Source organism: Eptesicus fuscus, chromosome 17 (genome assembly GCF_027574615.1).
Source record: "Eptesicus fuscus isolate TK198812 chromosome 17, DD_ASM_mEF_20220401, whole genome shotgun sequence".
NCBI classification, from domain to species: domain Eukaryota; kingdom Metazoa; phylum Chordata; class Mammalia; order Chiroptera; family Vespertilionidae; genus Eptesicus; species Eptesicus fuscus.
The window spans coordinates 60,063,265-60,082,208 of NC_072489.1; the positions used below are offsets into that span (position 1 = coordinate 60,063,265).

General features: G+C 68.4%; 1 protein-coding gene across 4 annotated transcripts in view; it reads right to left on the reverse strand.

Moving 5' to 3' along the window:
* Window positions 1–18,944, reverse strand: part of LHPP (phospholysine phosphohistidine inorganic pyrophosphate phosphatase) — a 35,715-nt gene that overhangs the window by 15,910 nt on the left and 861 nt on the right. For 2 of the 4 annotated variants that reach the window (XM_054729058.1, XM_054729057.1), the window contains exons 2-5: window positions 4,403–4,590; window positions 3,547–3,700; window positions 2,610–2,673; window positions 1,697–1,789 (exon numbers count right to left, since the gene is read on the reverse strand). In XM_054729058.1, coding sequence (XP_054585033.1) covers window positions 1,697–1,789; window positions 2,610–2,673; window positions 3,547–3,700; window positions 4,403–4,590 — 499 coding nt within the window. Of the gene's footprint in view, window positions 1–1,696; window positions 1,790–2,609; window positions 2,674–3,546; window positions 3,701–4,402; window positions 4,591–12,648; window positions 12,768–18,944 lie in introns of those variants that run through there. The other 2 variants (XM_054729059.1, XM_054729060.1) reach the window with 2 other exon arrangements.

Below are 18,944 nucleotides of genomic sequence, written 5' to 3' on the forward strand. Positions count from 1 at the left end.
CCTGGGAGGAACCCGGGCCCTCCACCCGGCGATGGCTCAGCGCCAGTGACCCCCCCACCCCCCGCGGCCTCAGTGCGAGGAGCAGTCAGCACAGCCCCGCGCGGGGCCTGCTCTGCGACGAGGGAGGGACCGCGCTGCTGGGGGCCGTGCCTGCGCGGCGGGGAGGACGGGGAGGGACACCCCCTTCTCGAACGGAAACGAGAAACAGGAAGACGATGTTCCTAAGAGCCTTCTCACGCTCCTCCCACCCCAGAGGTGCTGGTAGCCTCTGCCGTCCGTGAGAACCGGGGGACGGCGCACCCCAGGGGGTTCCGTGCAGACTCTCTGTGCTCCCCCAAGGCTGGCGTTCCCACCGGGGGGTGTTCTGCTCCCCGGGGACGGTGGCAATGTCAGGAGACACCTGCGGGCTCGCAGCTGGGCATCCCAGGGGCCCAGGACACCCCGCCTCCGAGAGCGACCTCAGGGGAGATGCACGTGCCTGGGGCTGGGGGAAGGGCTGCCTGCACAGACACCCGTGACACCCAGCGTGCTGGCACCCGTTAAGGGACAGGTGCGCTCCTCATCTCCGTCACCTGAGGGCGAGGTTGGAGCATCAACCCATCGCTCTGAGGAGTAAGGAGCCGGAGGAAACGGCTGTTATCGGGGTTTCCTCTGTGAACTCACGGGACTCGGGTCCCAACAGTGGGTGCGACGGCTTCCCTTAGAGAAGCAGCCGGAGAGGCCGGAGGGGAGGAGGACGGGCCCATGTCACTCCGCAGCCCTGGGGGGCGTGGCTTCGGCTCCGACCTCAGTGGTTGATGTTTCTCTCTCTCTCTCTCCCCCTCTCCCTTCTTCTCTCTCTAAAAATCAATAAAAACATTTTTTTTTAAAGCTATTGGTGGGACGGCTGCCAGCAGCTGCAGAAGGTCTCTGGGTTAACTACGTGGTGAGTCAGGGCGCATGTCTAATCGCTTGTGACGGTCGTGTGAGACGTCAGCACGGGAGTTGGTTTCAGGGCACGTGACATTCCTTGTACTGTTTTTGCAACTTCCTTGTGAATGAGACAGGATTTCACAATGGACAGTTAGAAGCCATTTTGAAAGGTGCTCTATCAGTTGGTCATGACGGGAGCTCAGTGATGGGGACACAGGGTTCGTGATGCGATTCTCTCTGCTTGCACCGACTGAAATGATTCACGATGGAAGTTCAACAGATTTAAGAGATAAAAGCCACATGCATGGAAGGCACAGACCTTGTTTGGATTTGATGCAAAAACAAACTGACTTAAGAGCACATTTCTGAGACGGTCAGGAGACTTAAGTATGGACTGGTGAGCCCTAACCGGTGTGGCTCAGTGGATAGAGCGTCGGCCTGCAGACTGAAGGGTCCCAGGTTCGATTCCGGTCAAGGGCATGTACCTTGGTGGCGGACACATCCCCGGTAGGAGGTGTGCAGGAGGCAGCTGACCCATGATTCTCTCTCATCATTGATGTTTCTCTCTCCCTCTCCCTTCCTCTCTGACATCAATAAAAAATATATTTAACAAACAAACAATAAATACTCAGTGGACTTCCTTTGCTGCCTTTTCCCCGTTTCCAGCCAATCAGCTCTCGTGGTGGGGGGTCCGCGTGGGGCTGCCGGGCCCACGAGGCTGCCCGAGCCCCAGGCGGCCGTGGGAGGTCCCCTCCACGCGCGTCCGCGTCCGCAGGCCACCTACCTGGCGGGCCTCCACGCCCAGCTCCCGCAGGGCCGACCCGAAGAACTCCGGCGAGGGCTTGCCCACCACCTCGGCCTCGATGCCGCAGGCGTACTGCCGAGAGAGGGCGGCGTGGGCGTGGGGCGAAGCAGCGGGCCCGACGGCAGGGAGGGCCCCCCTCCGGGAACCAGGGGAGACGCCCCAAAGGTGCGCCCACCCGTGGGCCAGGGGTCTCGGGGCAGGACACGTGAGCCCCAGACACGTCTGACAGACACGCGTGGGTGACGCCACGTCGGGCTGCCTGGGACGCTCGGAGCCGCACCTCCGGGCCCGCCATCTGCTCAGACCCGAGCTGTGGGGGGGGTGGCCCAGAGGTGGCAGTCTCGGGCATCACATGGGCACCCTGCCCGTGTTCTCACCTGTATTCCTGCTTCCCTCCCTCCCCTGCCCACCCCGCTGGTCACGGCTCCCCCAGGATGAGTCCAGGGCCCCACATCCCGTCTGTGCCCCCCCACGGGTGCGGGCAGGCAGGGCCGGTGCCCGGTGTGGGGCCTGCGGTGAGAGGAGCTGGCCGGGGCCGGAGTCTAGGCCGGGACAGCGGGCCAGGCATTGGTCAGAGGACGCTGGGAGCGCCTTCAGAGTGGGGGGCCGGGGGGGCGGGAAGGGGTCCAGTCAGGACACGTCAGGCTGCAGGCGCCCAGGGTGGGGAGTGGGGATGGTCCCCACAGACAGAGCCCAGGAGGCGGCGGCAGCGGGCACGCTGGGAGGGCCAGCGGTCAGCACAGGGGCGTGGAGAGAGGGCAGGCGCGCTCGGGGGCAGGGGCAGGCACAGTCTGCAGTGCAGGGGCGCCCGCGTGAAGCCCCAGCTAGGGGGCCACTGAGCACGCCCCCTTCTCCAGAAAGACTGGAGCGCGAGGAGGGCTCGGGCAGGTACCTCGAGCGCCTTCATGTAGCCGCCAACGTCCAGCATCAGGCCCGAGGTCTCCTTGTAGTAGCGCCTGGGAGAGGAGGGGGGACAGGTGAGCCGGCCGGGATCCGGGAGCCCTGAGCAACGCCCGCCCTGTCCGGAGGGCCAGGGGGCGAGGGCCAGGGCAGGTGCCGAGCTGAGAGTGGCCCGTGGTGGTCACCCCGCCCGGCCAGCAGCGCTCGGTCGGAACGGCCCCGCGGCCAGCTTTGTGGGGACTCGGCCACGGTGACTGACGGGGGACCGAGGGGCAGATGGGCCCTGGGAAAGGACAGCAGGTCCGAGGAGCGTGCGGTGAGCCCCTAATTGCTAACAATTAACCCTAATTGCTGCCGAAGGAGAGAACGCCGTCAGCTCCGGGCGCCCGGCCGCGTGTCCCGTGAGCGAGAGGTCAGGAGGCGTGCGGGGTCCGTGGGCGCCGGACGCTCTGAGGAGGAGACAATGGGGGACCGAGCCGGCAGGGCGCTCGGGGAAGCCACCTCACCAGGTCCCCCCCCTTCTCTGCTCCTCAAATCTGGGAGACGTTAAACCGCGTGCGCACAGGGGCAAGAGCAGGCAGGCATGCTGGCCTTGGCGTTCGGGACCGAAGGGTCGTGGGCTCGATTCCCAGTCAAGGGCACGTACTTGTGTTGCGGGTTCGTTCCCCAGCCCGGTCGGGGTCCGTGTGGGAGGCAGCCAAGCCATGTGCCTCTCTCACATCAGTGTTTCTCTCTCCCCTCCCCTCCCTTCCACTCTCTCTAAAAATCAACGGGAAAGCGCTCCTCGCTCCTCGGTGAGGATTAAAAAAGAAGAAAAGAAGAGGGAGGGAGGGGGAAGGCCGTCGCCCCGGCCCGCCGCGCCGCGTGCCCGCCTCCTCCTCCACGTGGCTCTGCGGGTCGGACCCAGAGCGCGCCTCACGCCGACTCACCCCTTCCCCAGGGAGAGGAGCACGGGGTCCGGCAGCCCCATGAGCACCTGGAAGGCCCGGTTCATGTTCCGGTAGGAGAAGTGTTCCCCCGCGTCCCCAATGACCACGCAGTTGGGGTTGGACGTGTCGATCTGGTCAAATTCCGAGCGGACTTCTGGAAGGAGGGGGGAGGGGTAAAGTTCAGTGGCAGCCTGCGCCCCTCCCCCTACGCCTCTCCCCCTGCGGCCCTACACCTCTCCCTCTGCGCCCCTCCCCCCGCCCCTCCCCCTACGCCTCTCCCCCTGCGCCCCTCCCCCCACCCCTCCCCCTACGCCTCTCCCCCTGCGCCCCTCCCCCACGCCCCCGTGCCCCTCCCCCTGCGCCCCTCCCCCTGCGCCCCTCCCCCTGAACCTTTCCCCCTGTGCCCCTCCCCCTACACCCCTCCCCCTGAACCTCTCCCCCTGCGCCCCTCCCCCTACACCTCTCCCCCTACACCTCTCCCCCTGCGCCCCTCCCCCCTACACCTCTCCCCCTACACCTCTCCCCCTGCGCCCCTCCCCCCTACACCTCTCCCCCTACACCTCTCCCCCTACGCCTCTCCCCCTGCGCCCCTCCCCCCTACACCTCTCCCCCTGCGCCCCTCCCCCCTACACCTCTCCCCCTGCGCCCCTCCCCCCTACACCTCTCCCCCTATGCCTCTCCCCCGCGCCCCTGTGCCCCTCCCCCTGCGCCCCTCCCCCTACACCTCTCCCCCTGTGCCCCTCCCCTCACGCCCCGCCCTGTGCTGTGGCCCAGGGGAGAGGGATGCTGACCCGGCCCCACCCTGGAAGGGGCGTCTGCACCCCTCCCCCCGCCCCACTGGCCCCCGCAGGCCTACCGTCGTGGACCAGCAGGTGTGGCCGGAGGCCTCGCTCCCGGAGGATGCGGCAGGCGGCGGGGGGCGGGGCGGTCACCTCGGCCTCGGCGACGTCGAAGCCCAGGCGGCGCAGCTCGCCCACCAGGCGCCCGCGGGACTTCTGCGACTCGTTGGTGCAGAACCGCACCTTCAGCCCCGAGCGCCTCAGCCTGCGGGACGGGACGGCGTGCGTTACCGGCAGGTTCTCCCCTGGTGCTTCCGGGGCCCCGAGGGCTGGGCGGACCCAGGGCTCAGGCTGGTGTTTCTGAGATCGGACCACCCCCCACACCCCTCCTCTCGTCCTGAGGGGCACACCCGAGGCTCCCCAAGTCCCACCGCCCTGCCCACGCCTCCCTCCCCTCCCGGGACACGTCTCTGTGCCCGAGACACATCCCCGCCGCCTGCCTCCACACGCTGCCGCTCCACACCCCTCCCGCCTCGGAGACCCACCGACACCTCCCCCACCCGGCCCAGCCGGAGGTCAGTTCATTTTTTAAAATGTATTTTTATTGATGTCAGAGAGGAAGGGAGAGGGAGAGAAACATTAATGATGAATCATCCATCAGCTGCCTCCTGCATGTCCCGACTGGGGATCGAGCCGGAAACCCAGGCCTGTGCCCTGACCGGGAATCGAACCGTGACCTCCTGGGCCGTGGGCTGACGCCCAACCCCTGAGCCGCGCCGGCCGGGCTGGAGGTCACTGCTGGCCCCGATGCCTGGCACTTGCCCTGCGCATCCGAACTACAGACGCCACATGAACTCTGACTCACGTCTCCCCAGAGGGCAGGGGCCACGGGACCGCGCGGAGGCCCTCGCTGAGGGGCCCTCTGGTTGTCGCCCACGTGCTCTGTGGATCAGGAAGGGTCTGCTCAGTCCTCAGCACCCGGGCCTCCCGCGGAGCTGGTCGCAGCGGCCCTGGCGTTTGCTGAGCGACTGGCTGATGCCAAGTCCAAAGGGCAGCCCGTGCGGGGCCGTCCTGGCCACCCCCCCACACGGCTGCCTCCGAGGCGTCTGCCCGGGGAGCAGAGGGGCCTCAGCGTGAAGGTCCCGGGCCGCGGGCGCTGCGGCTGACACGCGGGATGTCGGGGACGTCGCAGAGCTGCTGACCAGAGCGAGGACGAGGAGGAGGGCCGGGAGCGGACGGGGCCTTCGTCACGGCCCGCGACTCGGCCCGTTGTTCGTATTTGTCTTTCCAATCAGCGGGCTATGATGGCCCGCTCTGCGCCGCGGTTAATTGCCCTTCATAAAGACAGCTTCTGTGTTTTTAATTAGGCGGTTAATTATTGTAACGAATAGCATCACCTTGTACCTCACAGACAGCCTCACTGACGGGCGCCCGGAACGTGAGACTCACACCCAAGTTAATGGAGCCGCTGGGGGGGGAGAGGGGAGCCGGGGACTCGTTCCTGCTGGTGAGTGACGGCGCTCCCTTCTCAGGACAGCGAGCACCGGGACTGAGACGGCCGAGCCGCGCTCCTGCTCCCAGCACGACTTCGGGCCGGCGAGACGACGAGACGCAGACCCCGTCGGGACACTCCGGCCTCTGGTCCCTTCGAAAGGCCAACCTGCGCTCACCCAGAGCCTCTGCTCTAAACCCGAGGAACAGCCCGGCCGCGGGGCTCAGGGGCTGAGCGTCGACCTATGAACCCAGAGGTCAGGGTTCGATTCCCGGTCAGGGCACAGGCCCGGGTTGCGGGCTCCATCCCCAGTGTGGGGCGTGCAGGAGGCAGCCAATCCGTGGTTCTCTCTCGTCACTGATGTTTCTCTCCCTCTCCTTTTCCCTTCCTTTCTGAAATTAAAAAGGAGGAGAAGGAGGAGGAGGAGGAGGAGGAGGAGGAGGAGGAGGAGGAGAAAGAGGAGGAGGAGGAGGAGCAGAGGAAGGAGAAGGAGGAGGAGGAGGAGGAGAAAAGGAGAGGAAGGAGGAGGAGAAGGTGGGTGCCTACAAGCCAGGAAGAGAACTCCCACCGGAAACCACCAGCCGGCACCTGGATCTTGGGGTCCCGCCCTCCGGACTCCGGGAAAACAGAATTCTGCTGCTCGGCCCGTCGGGGTGTTCCCCTCCGGCAGCCCAACCAGAGAACAGCCGCTCAGCCCCCCGCGGGGTCTGCTGCCACAGGGCACACCCGGCCTTGGGGGGCCTGGACGTGAGAACCGGGAGGCCAGGAAAGCCCGAGCCGGGCCCAGGGAGTGACCCCCAGGGATGTCAGCACCAGGGACAGGCCATGTTCTCACCCCCCTCCCCATCGCCCCAAATCTGGGGGACAAGGGGCTCCCTCTGAGATCTCGGCGCTGCCCCAGCCCGCTGCCCCTCCTGAGGGGCCCGTGGATGCGCCCCGACTTCCTGCGGCCGCACGGGATCTGTGAACTGACCTTTACCTCGTCCTGGCGGGCAGGGACACTCTGAGCGACAACATCGTCGCCTGTGCAATTACGTGCATCACAGAGCGGGTCCCTCGCAAATCACCCGGGCCTCGCCCATCTGCCGGCTGTGCATCTGCCGCTCACCCGGAAATGATGGAACCTTCGTCAGCCTGGGGAGCAGGAGCGGCCGGGCGGCCGCTGGGCCCCTGGCTGACCTTGGCGAGGCTGCGCCGCCGGCGCCCTCTCCGCTCGCCACAGGGGCCCGCGGGGGAGCTGGAGGGGCCAGGAGGGGCCCCGAGGGCTGCGTCCCACTCACCCCGCAGGGCCTCGTTCATGCGCCCCTTCCTCCAGGAAGGCCCCCAGGCCCACCCTGCCGGGGCAGCGCCACCGTCCTCTGCGTGGCTCTCAGCCCCGGTGCTGCTCGTGGCATCAGCAGCACGTGGTCCTCCCTCTGCCGCCCCCGCTCAGGGCTCCCTCGGGTGTTTGCTGAAGCACCGCCCATCCCGGTGCCCAGGCCCCGGCGCTGGGCGAGCATCAGAGCCAGGACCGCCCCCAGGCAGCCCCTCGCCCACCAGCCACGTCAGCTCTCCAACGCGCACGCCGCCCCGGCACCTCCTGGGTCGGGACGCCGGGCGTGGGCCACAGAGGCCAAAGGAGGCTCCCGCCAGGTGGCCGGGGGCTGCAGGGATACGAGGGGCTGCCAAGGGAGCTGTCCAGGGGCCCCAGGGGCAGGGCCGCCGGGGGCTCAGAGCCGCCGCTCCCAGGTGGGAAGTGCCCCCTGGTCCACAGGGGAAGCTCGGTTTGAGGGCCCACAGGGCCTGAGGCTGCCGGGAGGGGCCTGCCCTCCCCGCATTGTGTCGCCTGGATGCTCCGGACACCCCCCCAGGACATCCCCCCTCCAGGACGTCCCCCTCCAGGACGTCCCCCTCCAGGACACCCCCTCCAGGACACACCCCCCAGGACACCCCCCTCCAGGACACCCCCCTCCAGGACGTCCCCCCCAGGACACCCCCCTCCAGGACGTCCCCCCCAGGACACCCCCCTCCAGGACGTCCCCCTCCAGGACACCCCCCCCAGGACAGCCCCCCCCAGGACACCCCCTCCAGGACACCCCCCTCCAGGACAGCCCCCTCCAGGACAGCCCCTCCAGGACAGCCCCTCCAGGACGTCCCCCCTCCAGGACAGCCCCCTCCAGGACAGCCCCTCCAGGACAGCCCCCTCCAGGACAGCCCCTCCAGGACGTCCCCCCTCCAGGACAGCCCCCTCCAGGACAGCCCCCTCCAGGACAGCCCCTCCAGGACACCCCCCTCCAGGACAGCCCCTCCAGGACAGCCCCTCCAGGACAGCCCCTCCAGGACAGCCCCTCCAGGACGTCCCCCCTCCAGGACAGCCCCCTCCAGGACAGCCCCCTCCAGGACAGCCCCCTCCAGGACACCCCCCTCCAGGACAGCCCCCTCCAGGACACCCCCCTCCAGGACAGCCCCTCCAGGACGTCCCCCCTCCAGGACAGCCCCCTCCAGGACAGCCCCTCCAGGACAGCCCCTCCAGGACACCCCCCTCCAGGACAGCCCCTCCAGGACAGCCCCTCCAGGACAGCCCCTCCAGGACAGCCCCCTCCAGGACGTCCCCCCTCCAGGACAGCCCCCTCCAGGACAGCCCCCTCCAGGACAGCCCCCTCCAGGACAGCCCCCTCCAGGACACCCCCCTCCAGGACAGCCCCTCCAGGACAGCCCCCTCCAGGACAGCCCCCTCCAGGACAGCCCCTCCAGGACAGCCCCTCCAGGACAGCCCCTCCAGGACGTCCCCCCTCCAGGACAGCCCCCTCCAGGACAGCCCCTCCAGGACACCCCCTCCAGGACGTCCCCCTCCAGGACAGCCCCCTCCAGGACACCCCCCTCCAGGACACCCCCCTCCAGGACGTCCCCCTCCAGGACACCCCCCCAGGACAGTCCCCCCCAGGACAGCCCCCCCCAGGACACCCCCTCCAGGACACCCCCTCCAGGACACCCCCTCCAGGACGTCCCCCCTCCAGGACACCCCCCCAGGACACCCCCCCAGGACAGTCCCCCCCAGGACAGCCCCTCCAGGACAGCCCCTCCAGGACACCCCCCTCCAGGACGTCCCCCCTCCAGGACACCCCCTCCAGGACGTCCCCCCTCCAGGACACCCCCCTCCAGGACGTCCCCCCCAGGACACCCCCCTCCAGGACACCCCCCTCCAGGACACCCCCCTCCAGGACACCCCCTCCAGGACGTCCCCCTCCAGGACACCCCCCCAGGACAGTCCCCCCCAGGACAGCCCCCCCCAGGACACCCCCTCCAGGACAGCCCCCTCCAGGACAGCCCCTCCAGGACAGCCCCTCCAGGACACCCCCCCCCAGGACAGCCCCCTCCAGGACAGCCCCTCCAGGACACCCCCCCCCAGGACAGCCCCCTCCAGGACAGCCCCTCCAGGACAGCCCCTCCAGGACGTCCCCCCTCCAGGACACCCCCCCAGGACACCCCCTCCAGGACAGCCCCCCCAGGACACCCCCTCCAGGACAGCCCCCCCAGGACACCCCCCTCCAGGACAGCCCCCCCCAGGACACACCCTCCAGGACACCCCCCTCCAGGACACCCCCCTCCAGGACACCCCCCCCAGGACAGCCCCCCCCAGGACAGCCCCCTCCAGGACACCCCCCTCCAGGACGTCCCCCTCCAGGACGTCCCCCTCCAGGACACCCCCCTCCAGGACACCCCCCTCCAGGACAGTCCCCCCCAGGACAGCCCCCCCCAGGACACCCCCCTCCAGGACACCCCCCTCCAGGACAGCCCCTCCAGGACGTCCCCCCCAGGACACCCCCCTCCAGGACGTCCCCCCCAGGACACCCCCCTCCAGGACGTCCCCCTCCAGGACACCCCCCTCCAGGACGTCCCCCTCCAGGACACCCCCCCCAGGACACCCCCCCCCAGGACACTCCCCTCCAGGACGTCCCCCTCCAGGACACCCCCCCCAGGACACCCCCCTCCAGGACGTCCCCCCCCAGGACACCCCCCTCCAGGACGTCCCCCTCCAGGACACCCCCCCCAGGACACCCCCCTCCAGGACGTCCCCCCCCAGGACACCCCCCCCCAGGACACCCCCCCCCAGGACACCCCCCTCCAGGACGTCCCCCCCCAGGACACCCCCCCCAGGACACCCCCCTCCAGGACACCCCCCCAGGACAGTCCCCTCCAGGACACCCCCCCCAGGACACCCCCCCCCAGGACACCCCCCCCAGGACACCCCCCTCCAGGACACCCCCCCAGGACAGTCCCCCTCCAGGACACCCCCCCCAGGACACCCCCCCCCAGGACACCCCCCCCCAGGACACCCCCCCCCAGGACACCCCCCTCCAGGACGTCCCCCTCCAGGACACCCCCCCCAGGACACCCCCCCCAGGACACCCCCCCCCAGGACACCCCCCTCCAGGACGTCCCCCCTCCAGGACACCCCCCCCAGGACACCCCCCCCAGGACACCCCCCCCCAGGACACCCCCCTCCAGGACAGCCCCCCCAGGACACCCCCCCCCAGGACACCCCCCTCCAGGACACCCCCCTCCAGGACGTCCCCCTCCAGGACAGCCCCCCCAGGACACCCCCCCCCAGGACACCCCCCTCCAGGACAGCCCCCTCCAGGACGTCCCCCTCCAGGACACCCCCCTCCAGGACACCCCCCTCCAGGACCCCCCTCCCCCCCCTCCAGGACACCCCCCCCAGGACACCCCCCCCCAGGGACACCCCCCCCCCAGGACACCCCCCTCCAGGACCCCCCCCCCAGGACACACCCTCCAGGACACCCCCCTCCAGGACGTCCCCCCCCAGGACGTCCCCCCCAGGACACCCCCTCCAGGACAGCCCCCCCAGGACACCCCCCTCCAGGACACCCACCTCCAGGACAGCCCCCTCCAGGACACCCCCCTCCAGGACACCCCCCCCAGGCAGACACCCCCCCAGGACCACCCCCCCCCCCAGGACACCCCCCCCCAGACACCCCCCTCCAGTCGTCCCCCCTCCAGACACCCCCCCCAACCACCCCCCCCAGGTCACCCCCCCCCAGGATCAACCCCCCTCCAGGACGTCCCCCTCCAGGACACCCCCCCCAGGACACCCCCCCCCAGACACCCCCCCCCCAGGACACCCCCCTCCAGGACTCCCCCTCCAGGTCACGCCACCCCAGGACACCCCCCCCCCAGGACACGCCCCCTCCAGGACGTCCCCCTCCAGAGACACCCCCCCCCAGGACACCCCCCCCCTGACATCCCCCCCCCAGGACACCCCCCTCCAGGACGTCCCCCCCAGGACACCCCCTCCAGGACACCCCCCCCAGGACACCCCCTTCAGGACACCCCCCCCAGGACACCCCCCCCCAGGACACCCCCCTCCAGGACACCCCCCTCCAGGACAGCCCCCTCCAGGATGTCCCCCTCCAGGACACCCCCCCCCAGGACACCCCCCCCAGGACACCCCCCCCAGGACACCCCCCCTCCAGGACACCCCCCCAGGACAGTCCCCTCCAGGACACCCCCCCCAGGACACCCCCCTCCAGGACACTCCCCTCCAGGACACCCCCCCCAGGACACCCCCCCCAGGACACCCCCCTCCAGGACGTCCCCCTCCAGGACACCCCCCCCAGGACACCCCCCCCCAGGACACCCCCCCCCAGGACACCCCCCTCCAGGACGTCCCCCTCCAGGACACCCCCCCCAGGACACCCCCCCCCAGGACACCCCCCTCCAGGACGTCCCCCTCCAGGACACCCCCCCCAGGACACCCCCCCCCAGGACACCCCCCCCCAGGACACCCCCCTCCAGGACGTCCCCCTCCAGGACACCCCCCCCAGGACACCCCCCCCAGGACACCCCCCTCCAGGACACCCCCCCAGGACAGTCCCCTCCAGGACACCCCCCCCAGGACACCCCCCCCCAGGACACCCCCCTCCAGGACGTCCCCCTCCAGGACACCCCCCCCAGGACACCCCCCCCCAGGACACCCCCCCCAGGACACCCCCCTCCAGGACGTCCCCCTCCAGGACACCCCCCCCAGGACAGCCCCCCCCAGGACACTCCCCTCCAGGACACCCCCCCCAGGACACCCCCCCCCAGGACACCCCCCTCCAGGACACCCCCCTCCAGGACACCCCCCCCCAGGACACCCCCCTCCAGGACACCCCCCTCCAGGACACCCCCCTCCAGGACACCCCCCCCAGGACACCCCCCCCCAGGACACCCCCCTCCAGGACACCCCCCTCCAGGACAGCCCCCTCCAGGACACCCCCCTCCAGGACACCCCCCTCCAGGACGTCCCCCCTCCAGGACACCCCCCTCCAGGACACCCCCCTCCAGGACGTCCCCCTCCAGGACACCCCCCTCCAGGACAGCCCCCTCCAAACACACCGGGCGGCAGCCAGCACCGCACGGCGATGCTTCACTGTGAGACGCACCGAACGACTCAAACCCCCCGGTGACGGGACTGAGAGGATCGAGAACCTCCCGGCACCCAGGGAACCTCGGGAGAAGCCCCCCCCAGCTCTCGGCCAACCCCACACGGCGCCCCCACGGCCCCGGCTCCGTCCTAGGCCTCCCTGGTGCTAGGTTTACCGGGGACAGAGGACAGTGGACGGAGGGTGGGCCTGGGTACGGGTGCTGCAGGTGTGAACAGAGGGCCAGGGAGACGCGCCGCTGCGGAGCGGGAGGCCAGGGGGCGGGGGGCGGCGGGGGGCACTTCAGAGCGATGCCCTGGGCGGCGTTTGGGCTCCGCCACTGACTGGCTGTGGAGCCTCCGCAAGCTGTTTCTTCTCCGGGGCTCAGTTTGCTCATCTGTAAAATGGGCATGCTAATAGCACCCACCTCACGTCGTGAGGACCCAGGAGGTGCCCACTGAGTACTGAGGACATCTGCCCGTGGGCAGTGGGCAGAGAGGAGCCCACTCTCCCTGCCCGAACCTCTCACGGTGGGTGGGGCGCTTGCCTGTGTGCGCAGGTGACTCACCCCAGGCAGCCACCCACTGCCAAGGGGGCTGGGCAAATGGCCGGGAGACCAGGCCGCCAGACTCCAAACCACCCTCCCATCCAGGAAAAGAGACCCCGCAGGTCGGTGGAGGGCGGAGGCCCCGGCTGCGGGGGTTCCTGGGTGGAAAGGCGAGCCCCAGCTGGCAGATCAAACTTGAGGTGACAAATGAGATCGGCGTCCAGAGGGGAGGTGGCTTCTCGCCATCATGGGGGAGGCTGCTCTGCCTGCTTTGTTGTTGTTGTTTGAATGTGCCTTTATGATGTCAGAGAGGAAGGGAGAGGGAGAGAGAACCACTGATCGGCTGCCTCCTGCAGGCCCCCTGCTGGGGATCCAGCCCACAACCCTGGCCTGTGCCCTGACCGGGACTGGAGCCCATGGTCAGACAAGGCTGGTTTTGCACTGGAAAAATACAGTCACCCGCGCACACAGGGGACACCCCCACGCACAGGGGACACCCCCACGCACAGGGGACACCCCCATACACAGGGGACACCCCCACGCACAGGGGACACCCCCACGCACAGGGGACACCCCCACGCACCGGGGACACCCCCACGCACCGGGGACACCCACGTTGATTCCAGAGGGTCCAGCCCAGCTCCCGAGAGTCCCGACGGGCAGCAGCTCAGGGTCAGGGAGCCCAGGGCTTTCCCGCCCTGGGACTGGGGCTGGCACCTTGCACGTGCCCTGGGCTGGGCACCGTGGGCTGGGCTCCCGGAGTCCTTGAGTCTCAGCCATGCCATGTGGTGACGGCAGCACCTGTCCCCCCCCACGCCCCCCCCCGCTGGCAGCTCTCCAGGGCTGGCACTGTGGACACACGTGGACCCGCCGCCCTGGGTCACTGGGACCTGGATGCCAGGGTCTCTGCTGAACCAGCGGAGCCTCCCCCTCCCTGCAGCTGCCCCCTCCCCCTGCAGCACCGCCCCCTCCAGCTGGCACTGTGGGCAGAGTATGGGCAGAGTCCAGGCAAGAAGCAGAGTCCAGAGTCTGGACAGAGAGGAGGGGACAGGCGGTGGTAAGAACACGGCCGAGCCCTGGCGGCCAGCCAGCGGCCTCAGGACAGTGATGAGGTCACACAGCCCCGGGCAGGCCCAGAGCAGGGCCCTGGGACACTGGGGCTCACCTCCCCGCCCGGCGCCTCCGCCCTCAGTGCTCCCCGCTGACCGGCCGCGCTGACCTGCGAGCCTCTGGGGCAGGTCGGAGGCACGCGGAGCCCGCAGACCTCAGCGTGTTTATTCACAAACACCAGTGGGAGGCGCCTCAGGAGGCCTAGACGCAGACCCCAGGCCCCAGTGACCCGCCTTCCTCTGGGGGAGCTGCCCACCCGGGGAGGGCACGGCCGCCCTCCTGCCTCCGGGGGTCTTTGAGCCTCAGGTTCCTTCTCTTTTTTTTTTTTTTAAATATTTTTATTGATTTCAGAGAGGAAGGGAGAGGGGGAGAGAGAGAGAGCAACATTAATGATGAGAGAGAATCATTGATCGGCTGCCTCTTGCAGGCCCCCCACTGGGGATCGGGCCGCACCCTGGGCATGTGCCCTGATGGGGAATCGAACCCTGACCTCCTGGCTCCGAGGTCCCTGCTCTGTAAATGCGGCGGCTTCCTGCTGCCCGGGCCGCGGGAAATGGCCCTGCGCACCGGCATGGGCAGGCCCGACTTGGCTTTGCAGTTATGGCTTCTCGGAGCGTCCCGGGGGCGTGGGGGTGTGAGGCGTGTGGCGGCTCATCTGTGAGCTGCGTGCGTGACCCGGGCCCGAGGGCTGGCTCCTCCCAGAGGCAGCAGCCCCACCCTGCTGCCCCCCTCCCCGCCCCCGGTTTCCACAGGGAGGCCCTGCCCACCGACGTGGAGACCGAAGCGGCCTCCCCCCAGATGTCCCTGTGTCCCCCACGTGGCAGGCGCGGCTCTGCCGTCACCCCCTCCAGAGGCAGGCGGGTTTATTTACCTTCTTCGTTGTTTATCTTTTGGAGCAGCAGTGGTTTCACACACATTACCCTACGGCTTTCTCACGTGCTACCAAAGTCAGTGGCAAACGGAGAGCCCGCACTCCTAACAGGCACAACCCACTCCCTCGTCGCCTCCCGAGGGACATGTGGCTGTTCCCCACCCACCCCCGCTCCCCGGCCCCGCACCTCAGCCGTAAACATCTGCACCAGGGGTGCGGCCTACCACGCAGGCGTCAATACTGCATTCATCACCACACCAGCCACCTTTCACCGCCCGGCCTCGGCACCAATACTACAGACGTGAACTCAAACACAACACCGCTCAGCCGGCCGCGTGGCTCGGGGGTTGAGCGTCGACCTGTGAACCAGGAGGTCAGGGTTCGATTCCCGGTCAGGGCACAGGCCCGGGTTGAGTGCTGGATCCCCAGCAGGGGGCGTGCAGGAGGCAGCTGATCCATGATTCCCTCTGATCGATGTTTCCATCTCTTCCTCCTCCCTCTCCCTTCCTCTCTCTCCAAAAATCAATAAAAACATACTTAAAAAATAACAGTAATAAACATTGCTCCTTTATTTGTTTAATTTGGGGGTTCCACCCCGAGTTCATTTGGGGATAAGAGTGTGAACCCCCTGGACTGGGATCTGCGGGGGACTCCCGGCTCCTGTGACCTGTGACCCGTGAGCATCAGGGCGGGGCAGTGAGGGGTGATGGGAGCCACGGGCTCAGGAAAGGAGGGGCGCACCTTGCACCCTCTGCGCTTTCGAGGGAACAGGGGAGCAGGCCCGGAGGACCCCCCACGTCCCCGCGAGGGAATAGGGGAGCAGGCCCGGAGGACCCCCGCGTCCCCGCGAGGACATGCCTGAGACGGGGGTTTGGACGCCTGATCCCGGTATTCACGCTCGAGTGGGGATGTTTACGAGGAGGCGGCACCGCAGTGAGATGAGAACACAGCCGGGTGAGCCCGCTCTGGCCGCCCTCCCACCCCTGAGCCGGCGCTTCGCCCCCACAGGAGACCAGCACGGAGATAGGACAGGACTTTCTCCCAACGCCCCTGTCCAAGGTCCAGGCTGAGTCAGGAAGGTGCCGCTGCCTAAACAAACTCAGCCCCGCGCCCGCCCCTCCGACAGCCGCAGGCCCCGCTGGCAGGTGCTGGGCCCCGTGGTGGGGGGGATGGATGGAGCCGGCGGGCGAGGCTCCGGGCCGCCCACGGTCCCTAGCAGGGCCGACTCCTGGGACCCGTGTCCCAGGGCTGATGGCGCCCACGTGGCCAGCACCAGGGGAGGTCGGGCCTGCGCCTGCCAGGCTCCAGACAGGGCCCCCTGGCCTGTTCCTCTTGGCTAAGACCCGCTGGGAGGGGCCTGAGTTTCATGGGTCCCCGGCTCCGGGTGCACCCTGGGCTGTGAGAGCCCCCCTGGGAAGGAGGGGCTGCGGCGGGGTGGTGCCGGGGAATTGCTTTATGAGGCTGCCGGGGCCCAGCAGAGCCTCCACCTTCCGGCCGCGGGGGCCGGGGCCGGGGGCAGGCCCAGCAGATGTGCTTTAGAGCCGCGCCAGGAGGCAGGAAACGCCGGCCTTTCACATGCAGATGGCGGATCGGCCTGCCTCTGAATGGCTCTCCAATAAAGCGCCCGCTGGGGGACCCAGGCGGTTACAGAGGTCCCAGGACCACGCCCGCCCAGCGGTCCCCGGGCAGGGACATCCCCGTCCCCAGCGGCTCCAGAGGGACCACACTGCCCGGGGAGGACAAGGGGGGAGTCACGTGGCCTGGAGGCCTGGCCTCCCGGCCTCCCATCTGGGGCCCTGCTGGCCCGGATGTCGACTTCAGACCCCGGCATCACTGGGTCTGCGAGGCCACGCCCCCTGAGTCCCCATCCCAGGCCTCCCCCCCCGACACCAGCCTTTCGGGTGCTCTTTTCACTGGTCGCCCGGCCGGCCGGACCGGCAGCTTCGGGGGCTGTGGGACGCAGAGCCCTCAGCAGGCACTTGCTGGGTGTGGGTGAAGGAATGAGGCGGTGTGGCTGGCAGGGAGAGCCGGGCTCTGCAGTCGGGCAGATGTGGGTGAATCCTGGCAGCTCCGAACCCACCTCGTGGCGTGTGGGACCGGGCAGGCCTCCCTCACTCCATGGCGACTGCTGTTCTGGTCGGACGGTTTTAAAGAGCAGTTTATCCTCCCCGTGGGCTGTCCCCATCGGTGGACTTTTCAGGAAGTCAGAGGACAGCTGTCCCCCCAGAAAGCCCAGGAAGAGGCTGGGACTGCCCCTCCCCCGGGGGTGCCCAGACCGAAACTGCTATTTGGGTACCTACGGTCTGGTGCTGGGGAGCTGGGGTGGAGGCGAGCTCTCCCCCAGGACCCGGGTTCCCCTCCCGCCCCATCACCCTTGTCCTAGGGCGGGCCCTTGTCCCCCAGGCACTTCCTCCAGTTCCAGGACTTCAAAGCCAGCCGCACACATCAAGGCCGCAGAGCGGAGGTGCAAAGGGACCTCAGGGGGGGCGGGGGGCTGCAGAAACACACAAAGCGCCCCATGCCCAGCGCTGTGCACTCGGCAAACAGGGCCTGCTCCGGGAAATTCCTGGGAGTCCTTTCTAGGCTCAGCCACCACGAAAGGAAATAGCGTGCCCCCCCCCCCCCGCCCCATACCTGAAACATCCCAAGGAAAACCCCAAAGCCGGCCTGTTTTACGGGGGGAAGTTTCCCGAACTACACTCGCTCGGCCTCACTCTGGGCTCCACCCCAGGCCCAGGCAACCCCCGAGCGTGTGGGGCTCCTGAGCCTGGGCACGGCCAGCCAGGCTGGGCCGCATGGAGGGCCTCGTCGTCACAGCGGCGGGAGCTGCGCGGGGGGAGGAAGGCTGGGGGACCCAGGGGACACCGCAGTGCAGAGCGGCCCCAGTTATGTGGGTTCTGGGGGACTCGGGGCTCTGTTCTTACAAGGTCTCCCTTTCACACTGAAACGCATTTGAACCTTCACTCCCATCCACTCCATCTTCAGGGAGTGCGTGCTCCCTCACCCCGGAGCCCCTCACTCCGAGGCCCTTCGCCCCTGCGGCCTGGCGGTGCCTCCCCCGCCGCCCCCCGCCCAGCCCAGCCCAGCCGCACTCTGCCCCCCTCCTCAGCACCCCTTTCTTCCCGTCACTATGCCAACCTGGCGACTTGGTCACTCATCTGTGTCCAGGTGTACTGCCCACCTCCCCTCCGGACACGAGCCCACGAGGCCTTGTCTGCCTCAGTCGCGGCCCCGAGGCCCGGTCCCCCCAACAGGCAGCTCAGTGCCCTCTGGCCCGCTCCCACGGGTGCCACCACCTCACGCTCTTGCCTGTGACAGGGCCAGCCTGGAGCTGACCTTGGGGCAAACGGAGACTGAGACAGAGGCCACACAGGGCTGACCTGGCCCTCAGGACCTGTGCCCGCAGGGCCGAGGGAGGCACCCCGGTCTGGGGGTCTCTCCTGGCGCCACGTCTCCCTGTTTTGAGTTCCTGGCCTCTCCAACACCTCCAGCCTGGCCTGGCCATGCAGGACAATGTGGCTGCTGTATGGACAGGTGAGGTGGGCTCCCTCAGCTGACATCTCAGGAGGCAAACTGAGTCCCAGCCAGGTCAGGCTCCAGGCAGAGGTCCCCCATGAGTGGCTGTGGGAGGCCAAGTCCTGGCAATGACAAAGCCCAGGTCCAGGGTGCCACCCGTGGTCCCAGCATGTCCTCCAGGCGCCGTCCCCCTCCTACTGTCCACACAGATGATCAAATACAGTCCAATTGCCTAACTGGTATGGCTCAGTGGTTGAGCATCAACCTTTTTTTTTTTAAAATATATTTGTATTGACTTCAGAGGGGAAGGGAGAGAGAGAGAGAACCATCAATGATAAGAATCATTGATTGCCGAAACCAGTTTGGCTCAGTGGATAGAGCGTCGGCCTGCGGACTGAAGGGTCCCGGGTTCGATTCCGGTCGGGGGCATGTACCTTGGTTGCGGGCACATCCCCAGTGGGGGGTGTGCAGGAGGCAGCTGATCGATGTTTCTCTCTCATCGATGTTTCTAACTCTCTATCTCTCTCCCTTCCTCTCTGTAAAAAATCAATATAATATATTAAAAAAAAGAAAGAATCATTGATTGGCTGCCTTCTGCATGCCCCACCCTGGGGATCACACTGGGAATCAGCCTGCAACCCAGGCACGTGCCCTGACCGGGAATGGAACCGCGACCTCC